Genomic DNA, 25,495 nt, shown 5'->3' with positions numbered 1-25,495 from the left:
TTGCTCCCCTCATGTCATCTATTTTCTGTGCCTCAGATGTGCAATTAACTCCATGTAGTCAGGCCCATCTGCCAACATCTCCACAGAACACGACTGTACTGTTGTAAAAGCATCAGAACAGATTTCCTGATCACCAGTATTGCCTTGCTCTTCAGGGAAGCTGGTTGACTCTACATGAGGAGAGATTTCACATGGGAGCAGCTTGATGCCAGGACAGGTGCTGGTGCGAGCAGCGCGGGTGCAGGCAGAGTGAATCCCAGAGCAATGAGCTCACATCCCAGCACTGCGGCTGCCAGGGTGACATCACACCCTGCAAGCTCGGGGACATACAGCACATGAGCACCACTCTTAACTGGGACCTGCAAACAAGAGTGTTTGCACTAGCAAGAGAAAAAGACGACTCTGTGTTTGTTTAAAGCTTGCTTTCCTTTCTTTAGCTTACATGAGACTTTTTCTCTTTCCCTTTTCACAAGTTTTGAGCATTCAAACCCTAAATCCAGACCCAAACCTAGTGGAGAAAAAGACAACAGGTATCACACCAACTCTCTTTTCAGATAGACCCAAAAGGCTTGGTTAGCCTACCACTTTGTTGTTCTTAGGTATCAAAAGCTAGTACTATTTTATAATTACATTTATATTTGACAGAAATTTGAAGTTTCATACACTAGCAAAAGTTTAGACACCTCATTGGAATAATAGCTTATGTCAAATGCACTAAGTAAATTTTTTTCCAGCTGTACTAATGTAGTAGTTGTACATAATTCTAGCAACCATTTAAGAACACATTAAAACTATTTGCCATATTGGAACATTTTAACATTAAGTCAGAGGTGATGTTTCAGTTAGAGGTGGTTATGCCCTCCAGAAAATGTTTTCACACATCATAGGAGGTTACTTACTGCTTCTAGGAATTTATTACATTTGCTTGCTTCTTGACAATATATTCTGTATTTGGCATCCATTTTTATAAATGCCCAATGAATTTTAAATTAAACCACATTTGGGAAATCAATTTTTGGCTGTCTCAATAAATCACAACCTTCTAGCTGTAATGTCTGGATGGTGGAAATGACTTGAGTCTTATTATATGTCCCTAAGGCTCAGGAATTCTCTTATCAGCCTTGAATGTTTTTAAGGTGGATATTACTTAGAAGAATAAATATATGACTCAGAGAAAGGTTAAAGGAAGGTGAAAAATTTTAAGCAGGATGTCACTAAAGGCACGCAAGAAGCAGGGCAGATATGGTAGGAGCAGCACATAGCAATTCAGTGATTTACTTGTTATGCCAAAGCCAAATTCCAAATCAACATTTTGCAATGGATTAGCCAATGTGGCAGGAACAGAGACTGAAGTCTGCCTTAACCCAGTAAGGATATGAAATGTGTTTAGTGAATATCAGCTGAAACTTGTCCATTAACAGGTAAACCACACACAAACATGAAAAAAACCCAAAAAAAACAACATCCTTTATTCTGTGTTAAATCAGACACTTGCAGAGACAGCAGACACAAGGCAAATCTCTGGTACACTGGAACAAGGTTTGGATACATAAGCACTGCTTGATGAAGGTGAAAGGGTGTTAGAGAGATGATAAGACTACAAAATTTAAAATTGGCATAAATAAAAACGAATTTTTGAGGCTCATAATCACTTTGGGAATAGCTGCTTAAAGTGGCCATTTAGGATATAAATGGAGCTGGTGACAAGGCCTCAGGCTGTGTCTGAGTGAGCCACCAGCTGGGAGTGGGGTAAGTATGTGCATGGCTGAGAGCCACCATTTCCCATTTGCATTGCTGGCTTCAGCCTTCCTGTGAGCAGCCCAGATCAAAGCCTCCTCAGGATGCTTAGGAAAAACAGGATTTGGGATTCTTTCTCAGTGCCCTGGATGGTAATGCCCTGAGCCTCACCTATGCTTCATTCACCTAGAAAACACGGGCAAGACCTCCAGTGTGTGCTGAGGCATCAGGAAATTGGATTCCTCCTCTAGAGGCTCCTGGAGTTGAGGAGCCCAGGGGACAGCAGCCTGCAAAGGCAGCTGAAGAGGTCCCAGTAGGGATGGCCAGTCAGTCTGGTCTTGAGAGCAAATCCAACATCCACTTAACCAATGCACACGCACACACACACATTGAGATTCTGAGTGTAGAATGGTGTAATAGCACTCCAGCAAGAAACCATGGAAGGGTTAGTTTGCCAACCACGATTCAAGAAGAAATTGCTACTGTTAAAGACAGAATAGGAACTTGACAAAATAGTTATTTGAAAGTTGTTAAAGTTATCTTAAAACACCTAACAGGGAGATGCAAATATGTGGAATCACTAAGCATGAACAATTCCCATAAATATTTTGCTTAGGCAACAATATTTCTCACTTTAAAGTTAAAATTTTGAAACAGATTTGAAGCCTGGTGTCTTCAATTGTATACATTTTTAATGAGTTTCTGAAAGCACCATGACAAAGTGACCCTGCAGACAAATGGAATTGTGCCTCTTGGCCACATCCTGCAAATACCATCTCAGCAGCCTCATCAGAAACAGAAAGAATGGGAATGCACTACTGAAGAAGAATTGAGGCAACCAGGGCCTAAAGATTTAACCGTTTAAACTGAAACACATTTTCTCTCATGACACAACTAGGAACACAGAAACAGATGTGCGAGATTTTAATGCTGCCATGAAAACATCCTAATGCATAACGGATCCAAAAAAAGGGAGGAGGGGGAATCTGAAATGCTCACACTGCACCAAACCACTGCTTGCTTATTGTGAGTAAGCAGCAGCTCACACATCACAACTATGTTTTGTAACAGCCAGCAGCACCAAACTTTCTGAGCAGGTTCACATAAACCACAAGCCAGCCTGCTTCAGCATGGATGAAGAAATGATGCTGCCCAGCCAGGAGGGGTTATTAGCAGATTCCTCTTGTCCCAAACACAGCCTGCCCTTACACAGGGCAGAGCAGAAGGCATGCACACGTGTAAATTAATTCAGCGCTGGCAGAACTGGAAAGCAACTAAAACCAGCTGGCCGCACTTCAGGAACTTTACTTCTAAAAGTATCAGTGTAAAGAGACGTCAAATTTAAAAACCAGAACATCTGCAGGACGTGAGGTAACAAGTCTTTTGCCTATTTACATATCTGTAATGAAACCTGAGACTGAAAAACTACTCAATAGATGGGTAACAGGGACCTGATAAGACACTGGGGTTTTTACCACGTGAGCTGCCTTGCAGAAGTTTCCACAAACAACATGCACAGAGATATGAAGGCGTTTCAAGGGCTGAGGTCTCCGGTGCGTGACTGTTGCGTCCAGGCAGCGCCCAGGCCACAGATGGCTCCTGGTGGCACCTTCCAGCGGGGGAGCCACCGAGAGGCCTGGGGCACAGGCACACAGTTGCCGCTGTAAGGTCGACGACACCGATAACAAACCATGGGTGAAAATGTAGGAAGGAAATCTGGGCACCCACTCCTGGGGGGCCAAGAAGCGGTTCTTCCCGGCTGGGTACAGACCCGTCCCAGGGCAAACAGGTGCCCCGCGGGCAAGGGCCGGTCAGCGGCAGCTCCTCGGCACCTCGGGAACTGGCTCCCGACGGCCCCGCCGCTCCCCGCCAGGCCGCCCGCGTCCGGCCCCGCGGGACCGGCCCGGCGGGCGGGGGAGGCCGGGGGAGGTGGGAGGAGACGTGGGAAGGACTTCGGTTGCCACTACAAATCTGGTGACAGAGCCGCCGCCGGCACATGGCGATGGGCAGGTGGGTGCGGGGCGGCGGCAGGGCCCGGCGCGGCCGGGGGTGCGGGTGCTGAGCGAGTGCGGGGATATTGGCGGCGCCGCCCCGCCACCGCCGCGCGTTTCTCCGCCGCCCGCCGCGCTCCCCGCCCGGGCGGGGGTGTGGGGCGGGCGGAGCGGCCCCGCGCGGCACTGACGTCGCGGAGGGGCCGCTCCGAGGCGGCGGCGGCGGCTCGGGGCGCCCAAGATGGCGGCGAGAGAAGGGTGCGTGCGGGAGCGGCGGGTGGGAGCGGCAGCGGCGCTGCCAGTGCGCCCCGGGCCGGCCTGCGGGGAGCAGGTGCCCGGCGGAGGGCAGCGCGGGGCGGGAGACACCGGCGCCTTTTCCCCGGGGAGGGACGGTAGCGGCGGCGCGGTGCCTGCGGAGGGGCACCTGAGGAGGAGGCGGGTGGAGCCGGGCACGGCGCGGGGTCGGAGGAGCGGGACGCTGGGACCGGGCACCCCCGCCAGGCAGCAGGGGCTGTGCGCCTTCCCGCCGCGCTCGGTGTGTGGCGGAGAACCCCTGCATGGGCCCGCTCCCTGAGGGGCCGGGAGGGCGTCGAGGTGAGGGGGAGCGCGGTGGGCGGCGGTGAACGGGGCCCGCCGCTCTCGGCTCCTGCCGGCTGTGGCAGCAGGCGAAGTCGCGCCATGTCGCGGTGCGCCGGGCTCGCCGGAGCTGCGGGATCGCACGGCGGCACCGAGCCCTGGGCCAGCCGGTGCCCGCACCCACCGGGGCTGTCAGAACAGCGGCTGTCAGAGCACTCGGAGGGGCTCGTTCTTTAAACGGGATGAACTGTTAAGTGTAACGTCGGATCAGTAAGAAGTGCCGTGTTTTTCGTACTGCTGTGGAAGTGCTTCAATCTGTATTGTTTCTTTATCGTGAGGTCTCCACTGGAGGAAACGTGCGATTATTTGCAGGAGTAGACATCGAATGTAAAAATGTGCCGCTGTCTGTGGTGTCCTGGGGTAGCACTGGATGTACATTCTTTATCTGGTTAAAAAAAAAAAAAAAAAAAAAATAGAGCGAAAAAAGTTAAATGGCGATCTGCACGGCTCTGAAGAAGGGGGACTGGGAGATTCTTGTCAAAGGCTGTTCTTTTAGAAATCTGTAATAATTCACAAAATTCATTTTTGAAGTGCTGCTTTCATTTGAAACCTAAATTGTTGTGCCTGCAGACCTGTATTGCAGCTGGAAGTAAAACACATAAGTGTTTCGTCGAGATGTTTTCTTAAAGAAAACTCGTTTAAAAAAACAACAAAGTAGTACATCTGCCTTCTAGTTAATGTATTTGTTATTTAAAACTTTGAGTTAGGTACCCATGATTCCTGTGTTTTCAGATATTCAGCAGAGCCTGAGGAAAATCAGTTTGCAAACGGTCATCTGATTTAAATGCCAGAATATAAATGGGGCACAAGAGCACACCCACGTGTAAATGTAATTGCAAAATTCTGCACTGCATTTCTAGTATAATGTTTGAAACTTCTCATTTATGTGTTAGGCAATTAATTACACAAGTAGTGACTGTGGGTAAAATACATAATTTTGTTTATATTTATAGTTACACTTTATAAATTTTATCGGCTGTGAAAATGACCCTTGAATTATTAAAATCTTGAATTTTTTTTCTTTTATGGAAGAAAAACATCAATTTTCATGATTTCTAAGTTGGTCTTGGCATCAAGTACTTTTTCAGCTCATTAATTACCCAAAAATGTGTATTTTGCCAGCCATTCTTGAGTGGAACAAACGGAATGAACGTGTTAGTAAGGTTGAAATATAATACAATTAACAAATCCTTTTCTATATATCTTTGTTTCTGGCTTGTGAAACTTTGGTGCAGGAAAAAACTTCTGTGTATCTCTCTGTTTCCAGACAACTTAATGCTTTCAATGGTGCTATTCTATATGCTAGTAGTGGTTATTTTGCTTACTTCTTCAGCTCAGGTCTGTGGTAAGAACACAGAGGGGGGCTTGATCTCTGAAGTGCTGGTCAACTAATTCAGAGTTTCTTTGTGTGTGTGCACAGAACTGAACCTCAGGAGAGAAGAATGCAGAAACTAGAGCTGAATAACTTCCTTTAGGGAATTTTAACGTTGGAGCATTAGATTGTACTATTTTATTCCAGCTGCAGTTTTCAGGTGTGGGAATGAGTATGCAGTATTCTTCCTGTTTCTTCCAGCATTATCTGTCACATCACTCCTGTTTTTACCCTGAGATCTTTTGCCAGGTTTTAGTTCTAAGGCACAGTTTTTAAATGTGGGTTTATGCAGTCCCAGTACTTCCAACATTTGTGATGTCAGCGTGCTGCTTGACATTAATCTGAAATTTTCTTGGTCTCACTTTTGTACTCTAAGCTTTTTTTTTGCAGTGTTTTCAGATATTGCTCTTTTTGACCAAACTGCTTTTTGATTTCACTTTTTTTTCAAAGAAAGACTTCTCTCATGCTAAGATGTTTCCTCCCCCCTCCCCCTTCCACCCTGTCTCTTTTCTCCACACATCGATGTAGGTGGGAAAATGTCATGCTGGCTTGGTTGCTGGTGGGGGAGCTGGGGCTTTAGGTTTTCCCCTTCGAGGTGCTGATGTTGCACTTTCGTAGAATTGTGCTGCTTTTTGCATGAAGAGCTTGAATGTGCAGTCCTGATTTACACAGTCCAGAAATCAGTGAACTACTTTTCAATATTTGCTTATGCTGAGGCATGTGAGCAGTTTTAGTCTTGAGAATGTTTTTAGAAGTATGAAAAAAGTAATCTGATCATAGAGTATTAAAAGGAAGGGAAAGTAAGTCACAGGCTTTATGCAGTGACTTTAACAAATTCAGAAACAGTTGACCTGTCAGATTCCTCTGACTGACAGCATTGCTGTGTGTGACAGCCCTGAGGGGAGGCAGGGTTTAGTGTTCTTTTCTGGTTTGCTGGAAAGGGCTATTACTAATAGGTTATGCAGTAGAATCTGTGTATGTTAACCCAAAACCACCAAGATGAGTCTTTCCCCTTAAAATTCTCTATACCACATTTAATTATTGCAGCACACTTTACATACATACTACAATTCTGAATTTTATCAGTGTTACATATGTTCCAGTTTGTTGTGGAAAAGAGGTTGTCAGACCAGAAGACACGTGAAAATGCTGATTGTCTTATTTGTAAAGACAATATAAAAAGCAGACTTAGAGTGCACAGCTATTTGTAAAAGAATATAATTGGCAGTCTGCAGATAAGATTGTCTTTTGGAAGGAATGAATGTTATGGATGCAAGCAAATGAAAAAGTTAAGCAAGCCATTAATTTGTGATCAGTTGACCATAAAACACAAGAGATCTCCACCTCCCCTAATACACTATGGCTGGCACTTGATCTGGGAGCTGCTGAATGGCTCCCCAGAGGTTGTGGTGCCTGAAATTCCTTGGACTGGAAACAACTCTTAGCCAGAATGAATGAGAGATTAATAGGGGCATGTAAAACTGTGTACAGTTTTTTAGTTTTTCTACAGCTGGTTCACGTTTTTCTTCATTACAGAATAAATTCTATACAACATATGCAGTGCTGGGTGCTGATTATGTGCTTAGAGAGTTATTACAGCTCTTCTGTTGGTATCTGTATTGTAACATTTTAAAAGGCACTAGCCATGAGCCAGTTAACCAAACAAAGCAATTTTTTTAATATTTTAATGACAGTTTTATCAAAGTACCAAATTAGATCCTCTTTTCTAGCCATCTGCAACCTTTGCCTGTTTCTCTTCCTTAGTTGTGTCATGTACATTAGGATTCCCTCTATCTAATGCTTATTTTACACTAAACATCTGTTCTATATTGAGTAATCTATTCTTATATGTTTCAGAAGTGTAGAAATTGATAAATGTTAGCATATTTAAGGCTAATAGCTGGAATACAGCTTTTTTGGTTCTATCCAGAGTTGTGTAAATCACTCAGTTTTGTAGTATGGTTTATGCTGTAAAGCATAGACTCCAGGACCTTGAACTGTACAGCCTAGGCCAGGTCCAGAGCATGTATTTGTAAGGACAAACTCATCTCACTTGGCATAGATTAGAATATTTGACAAAGCCTTGAACTCCTCAGGTGAATGAATTGTTTCATCTGGCAAGGACTGTGCATAATGGTACTGGCACTGTGTACTGGGCTCCTTGGCCCTTCTGGTCAGTGATATCGTGGGCACAAATGGCCCAGATCAAATGTAATCACTTCCTGATGCATCATAGCACCGTCATCATTTATCTCTGGATGTTATATCTAAACAAGATAGTCAAAGGAAATGGTAAAAATGAGAATGAATCACTGTCTCTTTAATTTTTCGCTAATCAGAGACTGTTTTGATTAAATGCACCTTATCAGAGGAAGCAAAAACAGCAGCTTGGTTGAACATATAAATGCAACCATACAAGCTTAATAAAGGATATAAGCCAGTGCTAGTCAGACTTCTAAATGATCTTTTGAACACCTGGATTAGAAAGTTTAAAAGTTTATCATAACTGATGTATGTATCTCCTGTAGTTCTGTCTTAACAAATGGAGTTCTGCTTTGCCAAGTTACTCTTTTAGAGGTGTTAGGACGATGTGTTAAAATGTAGATATTTAAGATACATTATTATAGAAATGGTATAATTGGGTTTGCTGAGCACAGAGGGGCAGTGATTTAATTAAACATATGGATTAATTAAGGGTTTGAGTTGTATAAAGCCTCATTTTTCTGAACTGTTTGTACTGTGTAAACATAATAAATTTAAGTGAACTTTGCACTTCTGCACCTGTATGCTTAGGGGCAGAATTAATAGGAAAATTTTGGAATCACAGAATGGTTTGAGTTGCAAGGGACCATAAAAATCCTGTAGTCCAATCCCCTGCTGTGCACAGGGACACCTCCAATTAGACCCAGTTGTTTAGAGTCCAATCCCGCCTGGCCCTGAACAGTTCTAGGGATGGGGGCATCCACAGCTTCTCTGAGCAGCCTTTCTCACTTTATGTTTGTATCCAAATTGTGTAACAGCATCTTTTAACAAAATCAGTGCCCCTTTATAAAAAAAAAACAAACCAGGCCTAAAGTATAGCTAGTATGCTTCAGTCTGAGCCACAAAGCACTGGGACTATAAACAGTGGTATGCAGGCAATTTCGTGTGAACATGGAACTGTTGTTGAAGATGTGTGTGTGTGGTTCCACATGACTGATTTTTTTTCACGTGTTTGGTGGGACTCAGCTGGATGATGATAGTACCAAATTCATATTGAGATGAAGATCTCTGACTCCTGTAAAAGGGTTTTTATAACTTCCTTTTTTTATTTTTTTATTTAGTTGCAGGTCGGAGTATCATGGGCAGAAAATCGTTTGGATGATGTGTTTTGCCAGCATATCTCTGCAATTTGAGTTTTAACGATGGATAAGTGTAAGCACGTCGGGCGTCTGCGGCTGGCCCAGGATCACTCCATTCTCAATCCTCAGAAATGGCATTGCATGGACTGCAATACTACGGAATCGGTGTGGGCGTGCCTCAGCTGCTCGCACGTGGCGTGTGGAAGATACATTGAAGAACATGCACTAAAGCACTTTCAGGAGAGCAGCCACCCGGTGGCGTTGGAAGTAAACGAGCTGTATGTTTTCTGTTATCTCTGCGACGATTACGTTCTCAATGACAACGCGACCGGCGATTTGAAGCTCTTGCGGAGCACGCTGAGTGCCATCAAGAGTCAGAACTATGAGTGCACTACTCGAAGCGGGAGGACTTTGCGTTCCACGGGTACAAGTGATGATTCCTACCTTGCACACGGTGGTGCCCAAGCCACGCTTCGGAATGAAGACAGGATGTTCACAGCTCTCTGGCACCGGCGGCGTGCCGTCCTCGGCAAAGTGTTCAGGTCGTGGCTTGAGTTGACACCTACTGGAAGAAGGATTTTGGAAGAAGAAAGGCGTCAAGAAGAAGCAGAGCTAAAAAAGGACAAAGCCAGGAAGAGAAGACAAGAACGAAAGCGTGAGTTGAAAGCGGAGATGGAAAAGATGCCTCCAAGAAAGAGCAGTCGTTTACAAAATCAGATTAGAATGTACTCAAAACCTGAACCCTGCCCTCAGAAAACTTTAGAGAACATGGAATTTTTGGCAGAGTTGAAAGAAGCATATACCTCAGAAGACCTGAGATTGAAAAAAATAAGTGACTCTCCAATTAAACGAAGGCCTACAGTGACTCCTGGAGTGACGGGACTGAGAAACCTGGGAAACACATGCTATATGAATTCTGTCCTGCAAGTATTAAGTCACTTACTTGTTTTTCGAGAATGCTTTTTAAAGCTTGATCTCAACCAAACTCAGGAACTGCTGGCATCAGCAACCAATGGTAAAACAAGATCTTCATCTAGACACCTGTCGGTAGCTGCCTCAACATTACGCGTGAATGAGAACCAAGAGAAAGTAAGGGGATCGTACTCTGTGAGGCGGCCTAGTTTATCCTCTGGATTAAGTGGAGGAGCATCAAAAAGTATGGAGCTTATTCAGCCCAGGGAGCCCAGTTCAAAGCATATTTCTCTCTGTCATGAGTTGCATACTCTATTCCAGGTTATGTGGTCTGGCAAATGGGCACTGGTGTCTCCTTTTGCCATGCTTCATTCTGTGTGGAGACTAATTCCAGCCTTCAGAGGATATGCCCAACAAGATGCTCAGGAATTTCTCTGTGAACTTTTGGATAAAGTACAGCAGGAACTGGAGACTACAGGGACCAGATACCCAGCTCTCATCCCTGCTTCTCAAAGAAAACTTATAAAGCAGGTTTTGAATGTGGTTAACAACATTTTTCATGGACAGCTATTAAGTCAGGTATGTTTTATGATTACTTTTTTTAAGGTGTTTAATGATTTCTAGTTCTGAATTTACTCCACTCAAGAATGGACATACTTTAAAGGTTTATACGTTTATAGCTATTGGGGGGGGGGATTGTGAGGATTTATTACACAGTTTCAGAAGAAATAGTACACAGTTTTCAACAGAAGCCATCCAATAGCCCTCCTGCTACCAAAAACCAGGCTATTCAAACCCAATACACCTGTTAATCATAGAAGTCTTGAATTTGTTAATTTTGAATTTTAAAATGCACATTTCCACCCACCCAGAAATACTTGTATTCGCTGTTAAGCACAAACTCAGTTGAAGGAATAAAGAATTTACAATTTTAAGTATCTGGCTTATCACTATAGTGCTACTAGATAAAAGGTGTTAAGAAAGGTGTTAATCTCATCTAAGTAGAAACTGATTAGGTAATGGATGTCAAGCAGGATATTATTTCACTAAATAGCTTGAATTTGAGATTGGTTACCAGTGAGTAATTGTATGTTGATTTTATGTTCAGAAATACTAATACTTCTTTTCTGTTACAACACCAAGATACAGAAGGCTCTGTCAACACCTTCTTTCTGCATGACCACGGTTTTTTTTTTCCTTTCTGCTTCTCAGCTCCCTGTTAAGTATTTCAGTGCGTTCACTGCTATTATGCATATCCCAACAGCGTATGTGTACAAATGTCTGAAAACTGACTGAACAAACAAATGCTAGTTTCTGTTGAATTAATCTACAAACTAATCACATTGCAGCAGGAAAAGAAGTTGGGAAATTCCTGGCTCCTGGAATGGATCTGTAGTATACATGAATACGTTACCGAGGGAGTGTGGAAACATTTGAAATTTGAATTTTGAATATTGTGTGTAAAGAAAAGACTTAACACAAAATTGTCTGTTCCTGGTATTCTGACTATGTGATTGTTGGTTTAGTGTTTTAATATGTAAAACTGGAAATCCCAGGTGGTTTTTGACTAAGGGTAGCATTGCTACAATATCTATAAACTTCATAGGAAGGTAATAGGGTTGCTTGCAGCATATGTCAGCCCTCAGTCATTTTAGGTTTTGTGAAACTACTGGAAACTGTTAGATTTATCAATAAAACTGGGTCACCAGCTACCTTCTGTCTGGCCCAGTGTACAAGCACTTCTGTGGCATACTTCCTATCCTTGGGTAGTACATACCTAATATCAGTGTTTCAGTGTTGCACAACTGTGTTTAGTATATTATATCATTACGGAGTTTATTGTTTGAAAATTCCACTTCTCTCCAAAATAACAATTTTATAATCAAAATGATTTTTTTTAGGAATACTGACAAGGTTTGCTTGTGTTGCAAACCTCCTTACAGGATTCATTGCTTTGGTAAGAATTTTCAAGGCTACTTTCACATACTTTTAGCTTTATGTGAAAAGGTTTGTGACTAGAAACCCTTCAACCTTCCAGAGATCCAGGAGGGGAGTAGTGAGAATTCACTAATGAGTAAACTAAAACAAGAGAACAAACAAAACCAAAACCAATGCAAAACAAAAAACCCTTCTGATTTCCACACTATTGAGTAAAACAGAAAGGGAATTCAGCAGATTTGAGGTATCCTGTGACTTCTGTGACTACGTACAGCTCTTAGTGCAGCTGCTCTATGTCTGTGTGCAGAATACAGCTTTGATGAACTCAGGAATGCCTGAAGTGCGAGGGACAAGGAAAAGAGTATTGAGGCTGTTAACTAATAATTTCTCCCTGGCTCATTAGGCAGTTCCCACGGACTGTTCAACACTTTACCCCTCCCAGTGTTCCCTTTATCTTTTGCCACTGCTTTTTTTATAGTTTAGTCTTCACTTGTGGTTTTGAACATGATAAATATTGTAAGGAAAAGGTAAGCCCTGAAGATTTCTTCCTTGTAAAATACATTCAGGCATCTTAATGATTTAATCCCTGGTATTTGCACATGGAAAAATGAACTTTAAAACTTCTGTTAGGCAGTTTTTTTCCTTTCCTCAGTAAGATTCCTACAGCGTGATTTCACTAGGTGTTTGACAGAACTGCTTTAATGAAATTAACAAAAAAGGCATGAAAACAGCCATTAAGTGCTGAAAAAAACCCCCAAACTTCTTCCTATGTCATCTCATCTTGGACAGTGTTAGCTCTTAAAAGCAACACTGTGGACTCAGTGAATGTTTAGTCCTTACAGGCTTAGCTTTATCTACCAGCAAGATAAAGTAATACCGTGATAAATATAGTAATAAAAATAAAGTAATATGTAAATAAAATACTGTGACGGTACTACAGTTTCTCTCTAGAGTATAGTTGGAGCTGTTCCCAGCTGCCCTTATTAAAAACAAGACAGGATTTTAGTCTCATGTTTTAAGTTACATCTTACTTCATTGAAAAAGGGGAATTGGGAAGTGTCTGCAGTGTGCTGTTTCCATTTTAAAGCCCCTAAAATGTTACTATTTTTAATGGTCCTTTGTACAGAAGATATAAGTTCAAGAGACTTGATTCTGTGAGATACTCAAGTGCTATGAAGTCAATCTCCTGACCTTCAAACCTCAGGAATACTATGGACTACTCTTGATAAAGTACACAGAGGATCCCTTACAGTGCTGATAAGCTGTGTGTTTACTTAGGTGTCACATTACTTTCACATGTGCAGCTAAACTTTTTTCCCCCTCCTTCTAGTTCTAATTTAACTTGAAGGGAAGTCATAACCCTGAGTTTGCCATCAGTCTGTTGCTATTGAAGTGCTGCCTGGTTCAGCAGTAACTGAATTTAGGATACAAGATTAAGAAAGCAGAGAACTGAATGTTTGAGAATCTTATGCAGATTACTTTTTGTTAACTAGAAGTTTTGGGTGATGTCAAAACAATTGAATGTTTTATATGAGGTAGTTGTTTTTGTTTTGCTATGTTCTCAGTTGATTTAAAGTAAGTTTTCTTCATCTGCTGCTTGAAATAGCTTACTGTTTTATGGAACACTAAACGGGGTAATGGGTAACTCCAGGAATAGTGTGAGCAAATTGCCTCTGTTTTTATGTTTTATATTTATTCTACTACCCATTTTAGTATTTCAGCTTTTCACTTTGTAGTATTGTGAAACTGCAATACCTGGTACATCTAAGAGAAAAAACAATCTGCATTGTAGGTGCAAAACCCTTCCCCTCTGTTCTGTCTTTTCACATGCTAGTCTTCTACAGCAATTGTTTGGAGAAAGTGGCTCATACCTCTCAAACCCATTGGGACTCTGAGGAGATCCCAGTATGTCTATTGAAATCCTAATTGTTTTCAATCCCTCAGTGCTTGTACTCTTGTGGAAGGTCCTTTACTGTCTCCTGTCCTCAGCCTTCAATGGGAAAGGAGAAACTACTGTGCTGGAACTCATGTGGCAGTAGCTAGCTCACAGATTTCTAAAGTACACTTCAAGAGCTCAAGTGTGTTAGCTGTAGTCTCATAAGTTTTTTGGCTTGTGTTTTTTTAAATAGTACCAACTAAACAGCACAGTATGCAACTATTTTAAAAGTATCTTTATTTCAATTTTGTCCATATTAAGCAAGGAAGGGGACAGGCATCTTTCTAAAAATCCAGAAATTAAAATAGCAGATTTTATGTACTCATTTTTATGTATTCAGAAATCATATGAGCAGAAATTCTCATGCAAGGATAAAATCCACCTTGAGTTTCCTTCTCCAGGCTGAGCAGTCCAGCTCTCTCAGCCTTTCCTCATAGGTCAGGTATGTCTGAAGTTTTTCATCGTCTTCCTGGCCCTTTGGTGGACTCAGTGCAGCATATTATCCACGTCTCCCTTGAGCACTGGGCCCAGCAGTTCAGCTGTGTGGGGGCTGAGGAGAAGGTGGGGATCACCTGCTGGTGATGCTCTGCCAAGTGCAGCTCCAGAGGCATTGGCCTCCTTTGCCATAAGGGCACGTTACTGGCTTATGGGCAGCTCGTGCCCCAGGTCATTCTCTTCTCCCCCCAGGTCATTCTCTTCCCCCCCCAGCCTGTAGTGGTGCCTGAGTGATTCCTGCCCAGGAGCAGGATGTGGTGTTTCCTTTTGTAGAGCTGCATAAGGTTCTTGTCCCATTTCCCAGCCCTGTCCCATTATCACTGGGTGGCAGTGCCCTCAGCCAGCCTACCAGCCACTCCTCCTGTTTTGTGTCATCGGCAGACTTCTCAGAGTTTAGAAAAACTGGCTCAAATATTTTTTTCAGCAATGCCTGGTAGGAACTAGCTTTTGATACCTCTAGGCATGCTTAAAACGTCCTAAGCAGTTTGGTTACTTCCTGATAATTTTAAAGATGGAATCTGAGCAAAATGTTTCCTACTGCTCCTGCTCAGCATGGCAGAATAACAGCATGCAGTGATCAGAGGATATGCCAAGTCTCAACGAGTGAAGTAGGTTCCTACCAGTGTACTATGCAAACTATTCTTAAAGCATGTTTCAGGAAAGATTGTCTGAGAAAAGGGGAAATGTGATTTTTGAGTTGTTTGAAAGCCTTCAGTTTTGGGTAGTATGCTGTGAGTTCGAGTTTAGGGAGTAATGCTGAGGGTGATCTGCTGGGTATTAACTCTCCCACTGAATAGACTGTTAAAAAAACAAGAACTTTAGGCTTAAGGGATAATTTGCACTTAAATCAGCCGATGCCATGTATACTGATTTCTATATTTTGGTGTTAGTCCTTGTGTTTTTGTGTTTAGCCTGACCTACAAAATGATTGTCAAGTTGTTTTCCAACTAGATGAAAGTATAATTTTAAACCAATCTATAAGAGGCCTTGAATCTCAGACCACAGTTAGCTGTGGTTACGCTTTATGTTATTCTGCTAATAGATAAAGATCATTGTGATGATGCTGTATGCTTATGACTGTGAAGTTCAGTTGGGGTTCTTTTGTGCTGTCATATGAATTTGGCATTGTAGCTCTATTCCAGAGATTCCCTTCAACTTCAATTACTTTCCTGTGCAAAAATTGAGTTACTAATCATAATATATATGTCTCATCTAGTGAAAGCACAAGAATGGGACTGGCTATTTTTCCTCTTCTTAAAAACAACAAAGGAAAAAAAGAGTTGGGGCAGAGGTGGTTAAGAGTTTTCTTTCTTCCATGCAAGTGCAGGGAACATAGGCAAAACTGTTGATGATGGAGTTGGCTTTTCTGCAGCAATATGTTAACTATTTTCTTTGGTTGCATTTACACTGAATGCCATCCAGGGCAGTGGCTGTCTGTCACGTTATTGTGGCCACAGTGATGCTTGTCTGAGTAGTCTCTGTGCTTAGCTTGAATCAAGCAATTTGATCCAGCTCTTTTCAGTCTGGCCTTTGGCCCATGATTGAATACTAAGCTTTAACCAAACAATTGTATTTAGTACCCATGTTTCAAGGCATGAGAGGGTGGTCAGGGCAGAACATAAGGTAGAGATTTCAGACTAGTTAAAAATCTGTAGTTTATTTTGATCTAATGTGAACTTCACATTTGCTTTGCTATAAATGACAGCATTAAAGCTTCCTATAATAGCAATTTTGAATTATAATGGGAAAATGGAATCAAACTCTGAATTTATAAAGTATAATCATGGACATCACTAACCAGATTGCTAGAGTAGACTCACTTCCTTATTACTGTTGTGCATACTTATACTATACCAAGTTACACTGGACAAATGCTTAAAGTTTTTGCCCCTTGAGTTCATGTTTGGGGTTCTTTTTGTTTTGTATTTTACAAAATCTCATCTCACTCAACCAACTTTTGAACAATTTTTACAATTTCTGCCCCTCTCATGGAGAAAGAAAATCTGGGTTGTTACTGTGTGAATGATAATGGAGTATGAGATAAAGTGGTCCCATTTAGGACAGAAAGAATAGTGATGGGAGTGTTGTGAAGCCAATGCCAATGGACAGGCCAGTGCAGATGGATTCTATGGAAGGCTGGGAATCCTCCTGCTTTTTGAGTAATCCAGTTGGTAAGCTCAGGCTTGGCTAAGAAGAATGCTTCCACCCTTGCTGCAGCCGTGGTTGGCTGTCCTTTCCCACCTCTTCCAGGAGCAGGAGCACACAGGGGCTGCTGGGGTTGGGAGGCTTGCCCAGTGTGTCAGGTTACCATGCTGTTGGCAGCTACATAAATCCCAGAGTTTAACTCTGCTGCTGTCAGGACTGCCTTGGATTTGGGGAAGTAAGAGCAGCTGTATATCAGTACAGGGTTTTATCCCCTGTACAAATCAGCTTTGCTCACGGTTGCATGACAAGATGAGAAGCAGATTTATGGCATCTGTTTGTGTTCTTCAGGTTTTTTGACTGGCAAAAATTGGAAACTGGATCTATTATTCTCTTCTTTTTGTCTGGGATACTACTCATTAGCTACTTGGGAAAGAAGATCTTAACTTAGATTATTAATATAATACACTAAATTTAAAACTTCAGAATATCTTAAATTTATCTGTATTGAGGTCATGTGTGTTCTACATCCTGAGCTCCTTAATCTTAAGTGTGCATTCATGTGCAACAAATTCTTAAGTAACTCATCAATTAGATAAACTTACGGCCCAACAAAAGTGCCCATTTGTATGGCAGAAATGTATTAGTCATTCTGGGTTTGAGCTGGAGTGTGGTTGTACTGTGGCCAAACATACCATTTTGTCTCCCATGTCTAAATTTCAGCTCTGAATTACTAATGATTTGTGGCTTTGAAATGTTGCCAGATGTTAGCACTTACAAAAGATGCTCCTGAGAGTGTAAATTAAAACAGAAGAATCTCCTCTTTTCTATCATGTCAGTTTGAAGTTTTGTTTTCTAAGAACAAGGCAGTGGCATTTTCATCTTAGAACTTAAAGCAACTAACAGCTTTCCTAGATGCACTGCTAAATGTTCATGCTGGGACACAAATCCACATGTGCACTAGGTGGCTAATGCAGAGATGGAGTATAAGCTGTTGCAGCTACTGAGTGCAGTTACAAGAACACCTAGGAGGAAGATACCATGAGGTGACAGATAGGTCCTTATATAAATGATCATGAAATACCAAAGAAGGGAGAATAATTACCTAACAGCAAAGCTTCAGAGGAGAACAATGGAGCATCTGAACAAAACTGAGTGTACTTTCACACTTGTGTTGGCTTACTAACCAAACTGAACTACACTGAATTCGTGTAGAGCAGCAGGAGCATAAAGTGAAATAACAATCTTTGGATGTCACATGAATTTTTATTCCATTATTATTATGTCTTTCTGTTAGCTGTTCCAAACAACTTGTGGTATTTTCCTAAATAGGAAGTATGCAACACCTAATGTGTTGTCTTTCCAGCTTAGAAGAGCTGCTGCTTTTAACCTATTTTCTTAAGTATTGAATGTTATCCTGAATTGATTGTCTCCTGCTGTAGTATCTGCGTTTTCCAGGTTGACTCACTTCACATCTTTACATTTTATTTATGTTGTCTTACTGCTTGTCCTTTCCCTAGTGTAACAGTGGATCCACTTACTGAAAGAAGAAATAAATTATTTTTACCTGTTAATTTTTCTTTGAAGAAGTGTGCTTCCTAATCCAGGCTTCCCTGGAAGACTTACAAAGTAAGAAGGACATGACTTTAAAATCCCCAGCTGTTCCTTTTTTTTTGTTTGTTTGGGGTTTTTTTTGTTTTGGTTTTTTTTTTTTTGTTTTTTTGGTTTTTTTTTTTTTTTTGTTTGTGTGTGTGTTTTTTTTATTTATTTTCAAATTAACCTATATTGTAATTTCTCATGTAAATTTTCCTTTTGGAGAAAAGACTCCGGAGACTTCACCAGCTGCTTTCTTTTGGATGGTCCCAGACAGAACATTTTGGCACTGTTTTTGTTTCTCAGTAAAACGTAAGAACACTTATTTGTTTATGGTAACAGTTTTGGATGTGCTGCTTCAGAGAAATGAAATAAAGTGTATCACTCTGTTCTTAAATTACTTTGTCTTGTCTTTGGTTACCCTTGGTTATCTCTAGGAAAAAGAGTCTCTTTTTAGAGCTGTGTTATGGTACATGTTTAGCAAAGTACATTTTTGAGTCTAAGCAGCTGGTGATATGTCTTTTTTTACAGGTTACATGTCTCACCTGTGACAATAAATCAAATACCATAGAACCTTTCTGGGACCTGTCCCTGGAATTTCCCGAGAGGTATCACTGTAATGGCAAGGAGATGTCGTCGCAGTATCCATGTCTGCTGACAGAAATGCTGGCCAAGTTTACAGAAACTGAAGCTTTGGAAGGAAAGATATATGCATGTGATCAGTGCAACAGTGAGTAAAGGCAGTATGTACTCATGCATATGTTCTCTGTGTAAAATATAAGCTGACAGTTAAAGTATAGAAGTCTTAAAACTATGTTGCAAACAAAGACCACTTTCTGTTGTCCTGTGTGGTCACTTGACAGCTGTTACTTGCCCCCTAGAAGATTCAGTTGTTTAAAAGGTGTTTTGAAGTGTGATGCTTCATTTAGATACAACCTCATGACAATATAATGGGGTTTCTAGTAGTTCCAGATGAAGAAGCCATCACCTTTTTAAATTAAGGTGACTAATATAATCCCACAAGTATTTTTTACTTGCATTGCAAAATAATCCTTACAAAACTGCTCTCAGAGCATGTCCTTTTTAAGAAGGCATGTACCATAGATATTTAGGTCCACACAAATTCTGTGGATAAAACTTAGACTGAAATATAAAGCTGTTGCCAAGATTTGTATTGTGTAACTGTGTGTTTGACCTCAGCAAAACGAAGGAAGTTTTCTTCTAAACCAGTTATACTCACAGAAGCTCAGAAGCAGCTTATGGTGTGTCGACTACCTCAGGTTCTCAGATTACACCTTAAACGGTTTAGGTAAGTAGTACCACAACAAAAAGTGTTGCAAACTGACAAATTGAGTCTTGCACTACATTGCTTAGGATCAATGTTCTTCAGCATCAGTTTCGTTTCCCTTTGCTAGTATGGTGAGAAATAGTTACTAGAAACTTCTTTTTCTTGTTCACTTGAAACATCAGTAAGGTATGTTATAAGCAAGGAATTAACTTTTTGGATTTCAGATACTTGCTACTTTAGTACCAGAATTATTTTATCCTTGTTTTTGGTCAAAACCTATTATCTTTGCTCTGAACTCTATTGGTAAAAATTAATCTTGTGATATTTTAAGGTAGAGTAGGATGCCTTTAATCACTAATGCACAGATCTGGACTGTATTCAACGGAAGGCTCAGATAACCTTCCTATATCCAAATACATGTATACATTCAGCTTCAGAATAGGGAAGTGGACACTGCATCTTTGTGAACTCTTAGCCCAACATCAGTACCCTTGTAAAAAGGAAACTGAAAATAAGATAGAATAAATGAGAAATACCAAAGAGGTATAATGGGTGGGAAATACTTCCTATTCACCACTGCACTGATCTTAAGATGGATGTTTCAGAAGATGAGAGCAGTAGTACCATAGACACATTTAAAAGGCCTTAAAATAAAGAAGTGAAAGAGGAAGCCTAGAAAGAAAAGACTAGTGAAAATAGTGAAAATACTATGTTCCGTTCAAACATAATTTAAAATGCTGTGTTTTTTCTTTAAAAAAAAAACCACCCAAAAGTTTTCATTTGATTTAACTTTCCAGGTGGTCAGGACGCAATCACCGTGAGAAGATTGGTGTACATGTTAGTTTTGATCAAATGCTAAACATGGAGCCTTATTGCTGCAGGGAATCCCTCAAGTCTCTCCTGCCTGACTGCTTCATCTATGACTTGTCTGCTGTGGTAATGCATCACGGGAAAGGATTTGGCTCAGGGCACTACACTGCCTACTGCTACAATTCTGAAGGAGGTAGGAACCAGCTGGGAAATGAGCAGTGAGGGAGAAAGGGGTGTTCCTAATTCTAAACTGATACAATGACTGTCTTTTCTCAAAAGCAAAAGGGAATAAATTGTAGCTGATCTGCCTGGAATGACAAGTGCAGCTCTGTAGACCAACAGTTCTGTTTTTGTATTGCCTCGTTAAATGTGTTCTAGCTATAAATTCTCTTGTAAATCTGAGGAAGCTAAGTTGGGCTTTTAAAACATTGAGGCAAATAAACCAGATCAACTGAAACAGTTTACTGTTTGTACATAACTCGTTAAATGGGACCAAACACTAATTAATTATTAAGTATGATGCAATCACTTAAAATCAGTGTCCTGATGACATGTTTTTTCTGGTATATTTCCTTATTATAGGATTTTGGGTACACTGCAATGATTCAAAACTCAACATGTGCACTATGGAAGAAGTATGCAAAGCTCAAGCCTACATTTTGTTTTACAGCCAACGACTTACTCAGGCAAATGGACATGGTAGAGTCTCCTGTCCTAGCACAGCTGAAAGTCAGCAGCACACAGAATTAGCTGGCTGTTCCAGGGACAACAGCAGCAACTAATCCAAAGCCAGTTAACTGTGCTTATGGTAAAGTTTTAAATTGTCATAACTATGTATTTTTAAAAGGAAGTACAGTATTGTACTTTTTCAATGTTTATATCGTTTTGTATTAGTTGAAGTACTCTTTACAATGGTTAGCAAAAGTTTTTATTGACAATAAGTAACTTTCTAAGTACCTAGAATTTCAATACAGCTATTTTTTTAAGGAAGAGATTGCTATGTGCATTTAAATTTACCTCAGGCTATTTTTTTAAGCTGGTTTTGTATTTTGATAATATTTTTGAATTGGTTTAGAAAATTTACTTCAATGGGCAACTGGTATTCTTCTGGTTAATTTTCTGTATATGCTTGTGTACATTTTATAGTATAGTTCTAATGATACCATGATTCTTACTGTCTTGCAGGAATTGTTAGTAGGTCTTAGAATATTGACATTCACCAGCAAGCAATGTTAAAACATGTCAGATAGTAAGTAAATTTTTTGTAGGCAACTTTCTGTGAAATTACTTTGCAAGCTTGAATGACTATACTAAAGATACACTGATAGAATTTCTTAAAATATGAATTTGAGGAAATACAGCACAAAGGTATTTTTATGTGAGAGGAGTATTTAATAACACAAGAATGTATCTTTACCAAGACTTGCATGTTTTAACCTTAACAAACCTGACAACATAATACTCAAGTGCCAAATTCAAAGTAATTTAACAACTAGTGGCTTTTTTATTCCAAAAATGTAAAAAGTTTTCTTAAACAAGTAAAAACTCACAACAAGCAAAAACTCCCCAACAATAAAACCACACTCACCTCACTGTCATTGCTACAAGAACATTAGCATCCCTTTTCTTGAATTGGACCAGCTTGCTTTAAGCTCTGGCAAGCATTGTCTGTCTCAATCATCTCTGAACAAACAGCTGATGAAAAGCAGCTGCAATGTTTGCATGAAAGCATTCTCACTCTGGTTTCATTACCCACAACTGCTGTACCTTGTACTACATGGTCCTACCACTAGCATTAACAGAACTGTGCAGTGAGGAGAATCTAACAAGCAGAATTATCAATCCTCCACAGAGGTAGTTAATGCCAGTTAAATTTTGTGAAGTCATTTTGCGTAAGTCCTATGCAAATTGTTACCTCATTTTCTGCAAAGTTTATACCTCAATAAATTGCCTTGATATGGACAGAAAAGTGTGTGTGTACTGGAATTAATTCCTACATTATTAAATTTATAAAAATTCTTTTTAGATTTTGTCTAATGGGGTTTAAGGTGTCAATTATACAACTGCATTGACCATCTGTCAGTGATTTAACAGCTGATTTTATTAATGACTTTTGCTATCATTGCTGTTTCTGAAAGTTGCCATATTATAGCAAGAACATAGGAGCCTCAAACTTCAGTCTTGTGCTCATCCTAATTAAGTGTAAGAAACAGTTCATGTGGTGGTTTGGGAAATTTTTTCATTGTTTGGGTTTTTTTGTGGCTTTGTTTTTGTTTTTTTTTTTCTTTTCTGCTGTCCTTGCTGGTGAGGAAATTAATGTAATTTAAACACTTTTTTCTACTTACAGGTAGTTCAGAAAATTTGCCTTTCAGGCTTCTGATACTTTTTCTTCTTCCAAGTACATCTCTTAGGAGATCCATAGGGATTTTTAGAGACTCAAGCATTAAAGGAAGAGTCTGTCTTTGGATCTGTAGAGAGCAACTTGGCTGTGAGAGTCCATTACCCTCAATCTTCACTATTGAGCACATACTCAAGTCCCTTATAAGGACTCTTACCCTGCCATCTTTACTAGAAAAATTGCCTAGGCTGTGTTTCCAGCTCTTCCTCTGCATTGCAGCAAAGATTACTAAGTGTCAAGGCTTTCTCTGAAAGGCCTGATTAGCTCTACAAAAGCAAATCCAGCTTTCTTGCCATTGCTGCTAGTGGATAGAATAAGAGAAGGGGAGGATAAAGAGTTCTAGTCTTCCTAATCAAGGCAGTGGGGAGGGTAGAGATGATTTGTGCAGTCCACCACAAGGATGAGCTAATTTAGTTGCTCTTCTCCACAGCTTCTACTTCAGTTCTTAATACTTAAGTAGATTCAGGTAGTAGCTCTGCACCCTTTAACAGATTAAGGCTGCTGGCCTCCTTTGCCATAAGGGCATCTTATTGGTTCATGGACAGCTTCTACCCCAGGTCCTTCTTGAGGCACTGCTTCCCATGGAGCCTGTGATTCCTGCCCAGGAGCAGGAGTGGTGATTCCCATTGTAGAGCTGTGTAAGGTTTTTCATGTCTCATTTCCTGGGCCTGTCCTGCTCCCCTTGTGTGGCAGTGCCCCCAGCTGGTTTATCAGCCACTCCTCCTGCTTTGTGTTATCTGCAAGCTTGCCGAGTGATCACAGGGATGCAGCACACAGGCTGAAGTAGCTTCATTTTAATCTGAAAAATAGTAACAGTTTCCAATTCCAGTGGTAATTGCTGTGTGCATCCTGGCAGCACCTGCCTTCACTTTTCACTAGTAGTAGAGAAGGCTTCTATAGAGCCCTCTCCCATTTAAGGGATTCAAAAATTTAGGCTTACTGAAAGAAAAAAAAAAAAAATTAGTTTCAAAAACTGGAGACACAGGCACTTCCAAAGCAAAAGGGTAAAACATTTACTGTTCATCTGAACTGCTGACTAGCCTACACAGCTTTAGGTTTTTTTCCTAGAGGCCTGTTTCTTTGTTGAAGAAGGGAGATGTAAGCATTGGTAGAAATGCAAAGCAAAGCTAAAATGAGTATCACTTGGAGTTATAAGAGTTGGGTGCTTGTCATGGCAAAAACACAAGTCAGAAATTATGAGAGAGTCACAGCAGAGTTGTCTATTTTTTCTTTTGCTTTAAAAATACTGAAACATTCAAAATTATAAAACCAGAAAAGCCTCTTGAATACTTGTAGAAAAGAAAAAACCTGCCTAAGTCTTAAAAAATTGTAACCTGCTTCAAAGCATGCCATGCTTTTCTCAAGCTACATGGTCTTTATCTCTAAATTCCCCTTCATGAAAGTGTTTGGACTGAGGAAAATATACTGCCCACCTCCCATATTCCACAGAAGGCCAAGTACAAACACTGCATAATCCTGGGAAATTAAGAACAGTGAAAAGCCTCTTTTTTTGTTGTTGTTTAAAAGTAAAATTTCCTCTATCTCCACAAAAAAATCAAAATAACAAGTTCCAGTTATGTTTACACATCCCATCATGAAGTTTCCATACTGTGTTTTTGTTCTGAAATACTGGTAGTATTTTGATACACTGAAGTGAATATGACACAACCACATAGACAGAGCAGCAGTTTTCTTGCTAGAACAGGAACTCCACTTGTCTCCCCACATCCTATTTCAGCCTCCTCTTTGAAATGTTGTGGTTATACTCACCTGGCTATGCCTGTGTACCCACCAGACCTGTCTTACCCACACCTAAGAGGAGAAGCATGGTATTTGAGTCTAAAATTAGGAAAATCCTAGGCCATGCCTTTACTAAAAGGACTCATCACAAAGGGTCCAGCTGTACATGCTCTAAAAATGTGTCACACAAGGTCTGTGTGAAAGAACCCTGCCAAGTAGCTTCTGAACTCTGGCTTCTAATAATTTCTACAAAAACTATCACCATTTCTGGTACTGCATGTAAAAGGAACAAGATTGACCCCAATCTTATTTGGGTGTTCTGGGTATTTGAAAACAAACTTCAACATCTGGCTCCAAAGTCTTTTGGTAAACTTCTGTCAAGTGACAAGAGAGCATGGTTCACTTACCAGACAGCACAGTCAGGACTTTTAACACAGCAACAAGAAAAGGCAGCCTGAAGAGCATGAAAGCAGTAGGAAATGCATTTATGTAAAGCAGGTAGAAATAGGGTTTGCCTTTTATACTGCTGGGCAGGAGGATGCAGGAGGGCCAGCAACACAGGACGCTTGTGTTCAGATACACCCAGTTAAATTCGTGGGCAGCAATCCTCATACTCTGCAAGTATTTTTCTGAGTCATTTCCACTGCAACTTGTTACACATGATTACAGCCTCCACCTGTGAACTAACAAAGCCAGCAAGTCAAAAAGTTGAGGCTATAGTCCAAACTAGCTCTGCTAGTTGGCAACAAAAAAAAACCCCAAAACCAAGGGAAAGAAAACACATCATTGATCCATAAAACCAATGGTTCTAAAGTGACCATCAGTGAAGTTAAGAAAGCCTTAAGCTTTCTTAAACAATATCAAGTCCCACTGAGCTGCTACTAAACAGGCACCCTCTGAAGAGAAAAGTCTGGGAATTGCCAATAAGCAGGCAAGAACTGAAGCAGATTTGTCTTGCTTGTTTCTAGCACTTTGTATAAAAATAGGGGAGCAAGAAGCCAGAATCTGCTTGTATCACATCAAGAAGTGCAGAAGAGTATGGCCTTGTTAGCATAAATAAAAATAGTAGCAGCAATGTACCCAGCAATTCTGCTCACCACAGATTCTTTCAAGTGCCAGCTTTCACTTTGCAATGCACAAGCACCTACACTAGCTACTGTTACTTG

At 40.8% G+C, this 25,495-nt stretch overlaps 1 protein-coding gene across 6 annotated transcripts; it reads left to right on the top strand.

Annotated features, from left to right (window-relative positions):
- The first annotated feature begins 3,623 nt into the window (after positions 1–3,623).
- On the top strand, positions 3,624–22,372 carry USP44 (ubiquitin specific peptidase 44). Of its 6 annotated transcripts, none has more exons than XM_079304644.1 (6): positions 3,624–3,747; positions 9,060–10,568; positions 18,625–18,823; positions 19,294–19,402; positions 20,179–20,384; positions 20,774–22,357. In XM_079304644.1, the coding sequence occupies exons 2-6, from the start codon at positions 9,141–9,143 to the stop codon at positions 20,971–20,973; spliced, it is 2,142 nt and encodes a 713-aa protein (XP_079160770.1). In that variant the 5' UTR covers positions 3,624–3,747; positions 9,060–9,140; the 3' UTR covers positions 20,974–22,357. The 6 variants fall into 6 exon arrangements, with proteins under 6 accessions (XP_079160770.1, XP_079160772.1, XP_079160768.1 ...); XM_079304646.1 differs by lacking the exon at positions 3,624–3,747 and adding an exon at positions 3,862–3,986 and having other exon boundaries at positions 19,324–19,402; positions 20,774–22,371; XM_079304642.1 differs by lacking the exon at positions 3,624–3,747 and adding an exon at positions 3,862–3,986 and having other exon boundaries at positions 20,774–22,356.
- Positions 22,373–25,495: the final 3,123 nt, after the last annotated feature.

The sequence above is a fragment of the Erithacus rubecula genome (assembly GCF_903797595.1).
Source record: "Erithacus rubecula genome assembly, chromosome: 4".
NCBI lineage: Eukaryota > Metazoa > Chordata > Aves > Passeriformes > Muscicapidae > Erithacus > Erithacus rubecula.
This window is presented reverse-complemented; position numbering and strand designations above follow the sequence as displayed.

Coding starts and splice junctions, on each gene's coding strand:
- USP44 (XM_079304644.1), top strand. CDS start 9,141: ATGGATAAGTGTAAGCACGTCGGGCGTCTGCGGCTGGCCCAGGATCAC. Junction 19,403..20,178: donor TTACACCTTAAACGGTTTAG/GTAAGTAGTACC, acceptor TTAACTTTCCAG/GTGGTCAGGACGCAATCACC. Junction 20,385..20,773: donor CTGCTACAATTCTGAAGGAG/GTAGGAACCAGC, acceptor TCCTTATTATAG/GATTTTGGGTACACTGCAAT.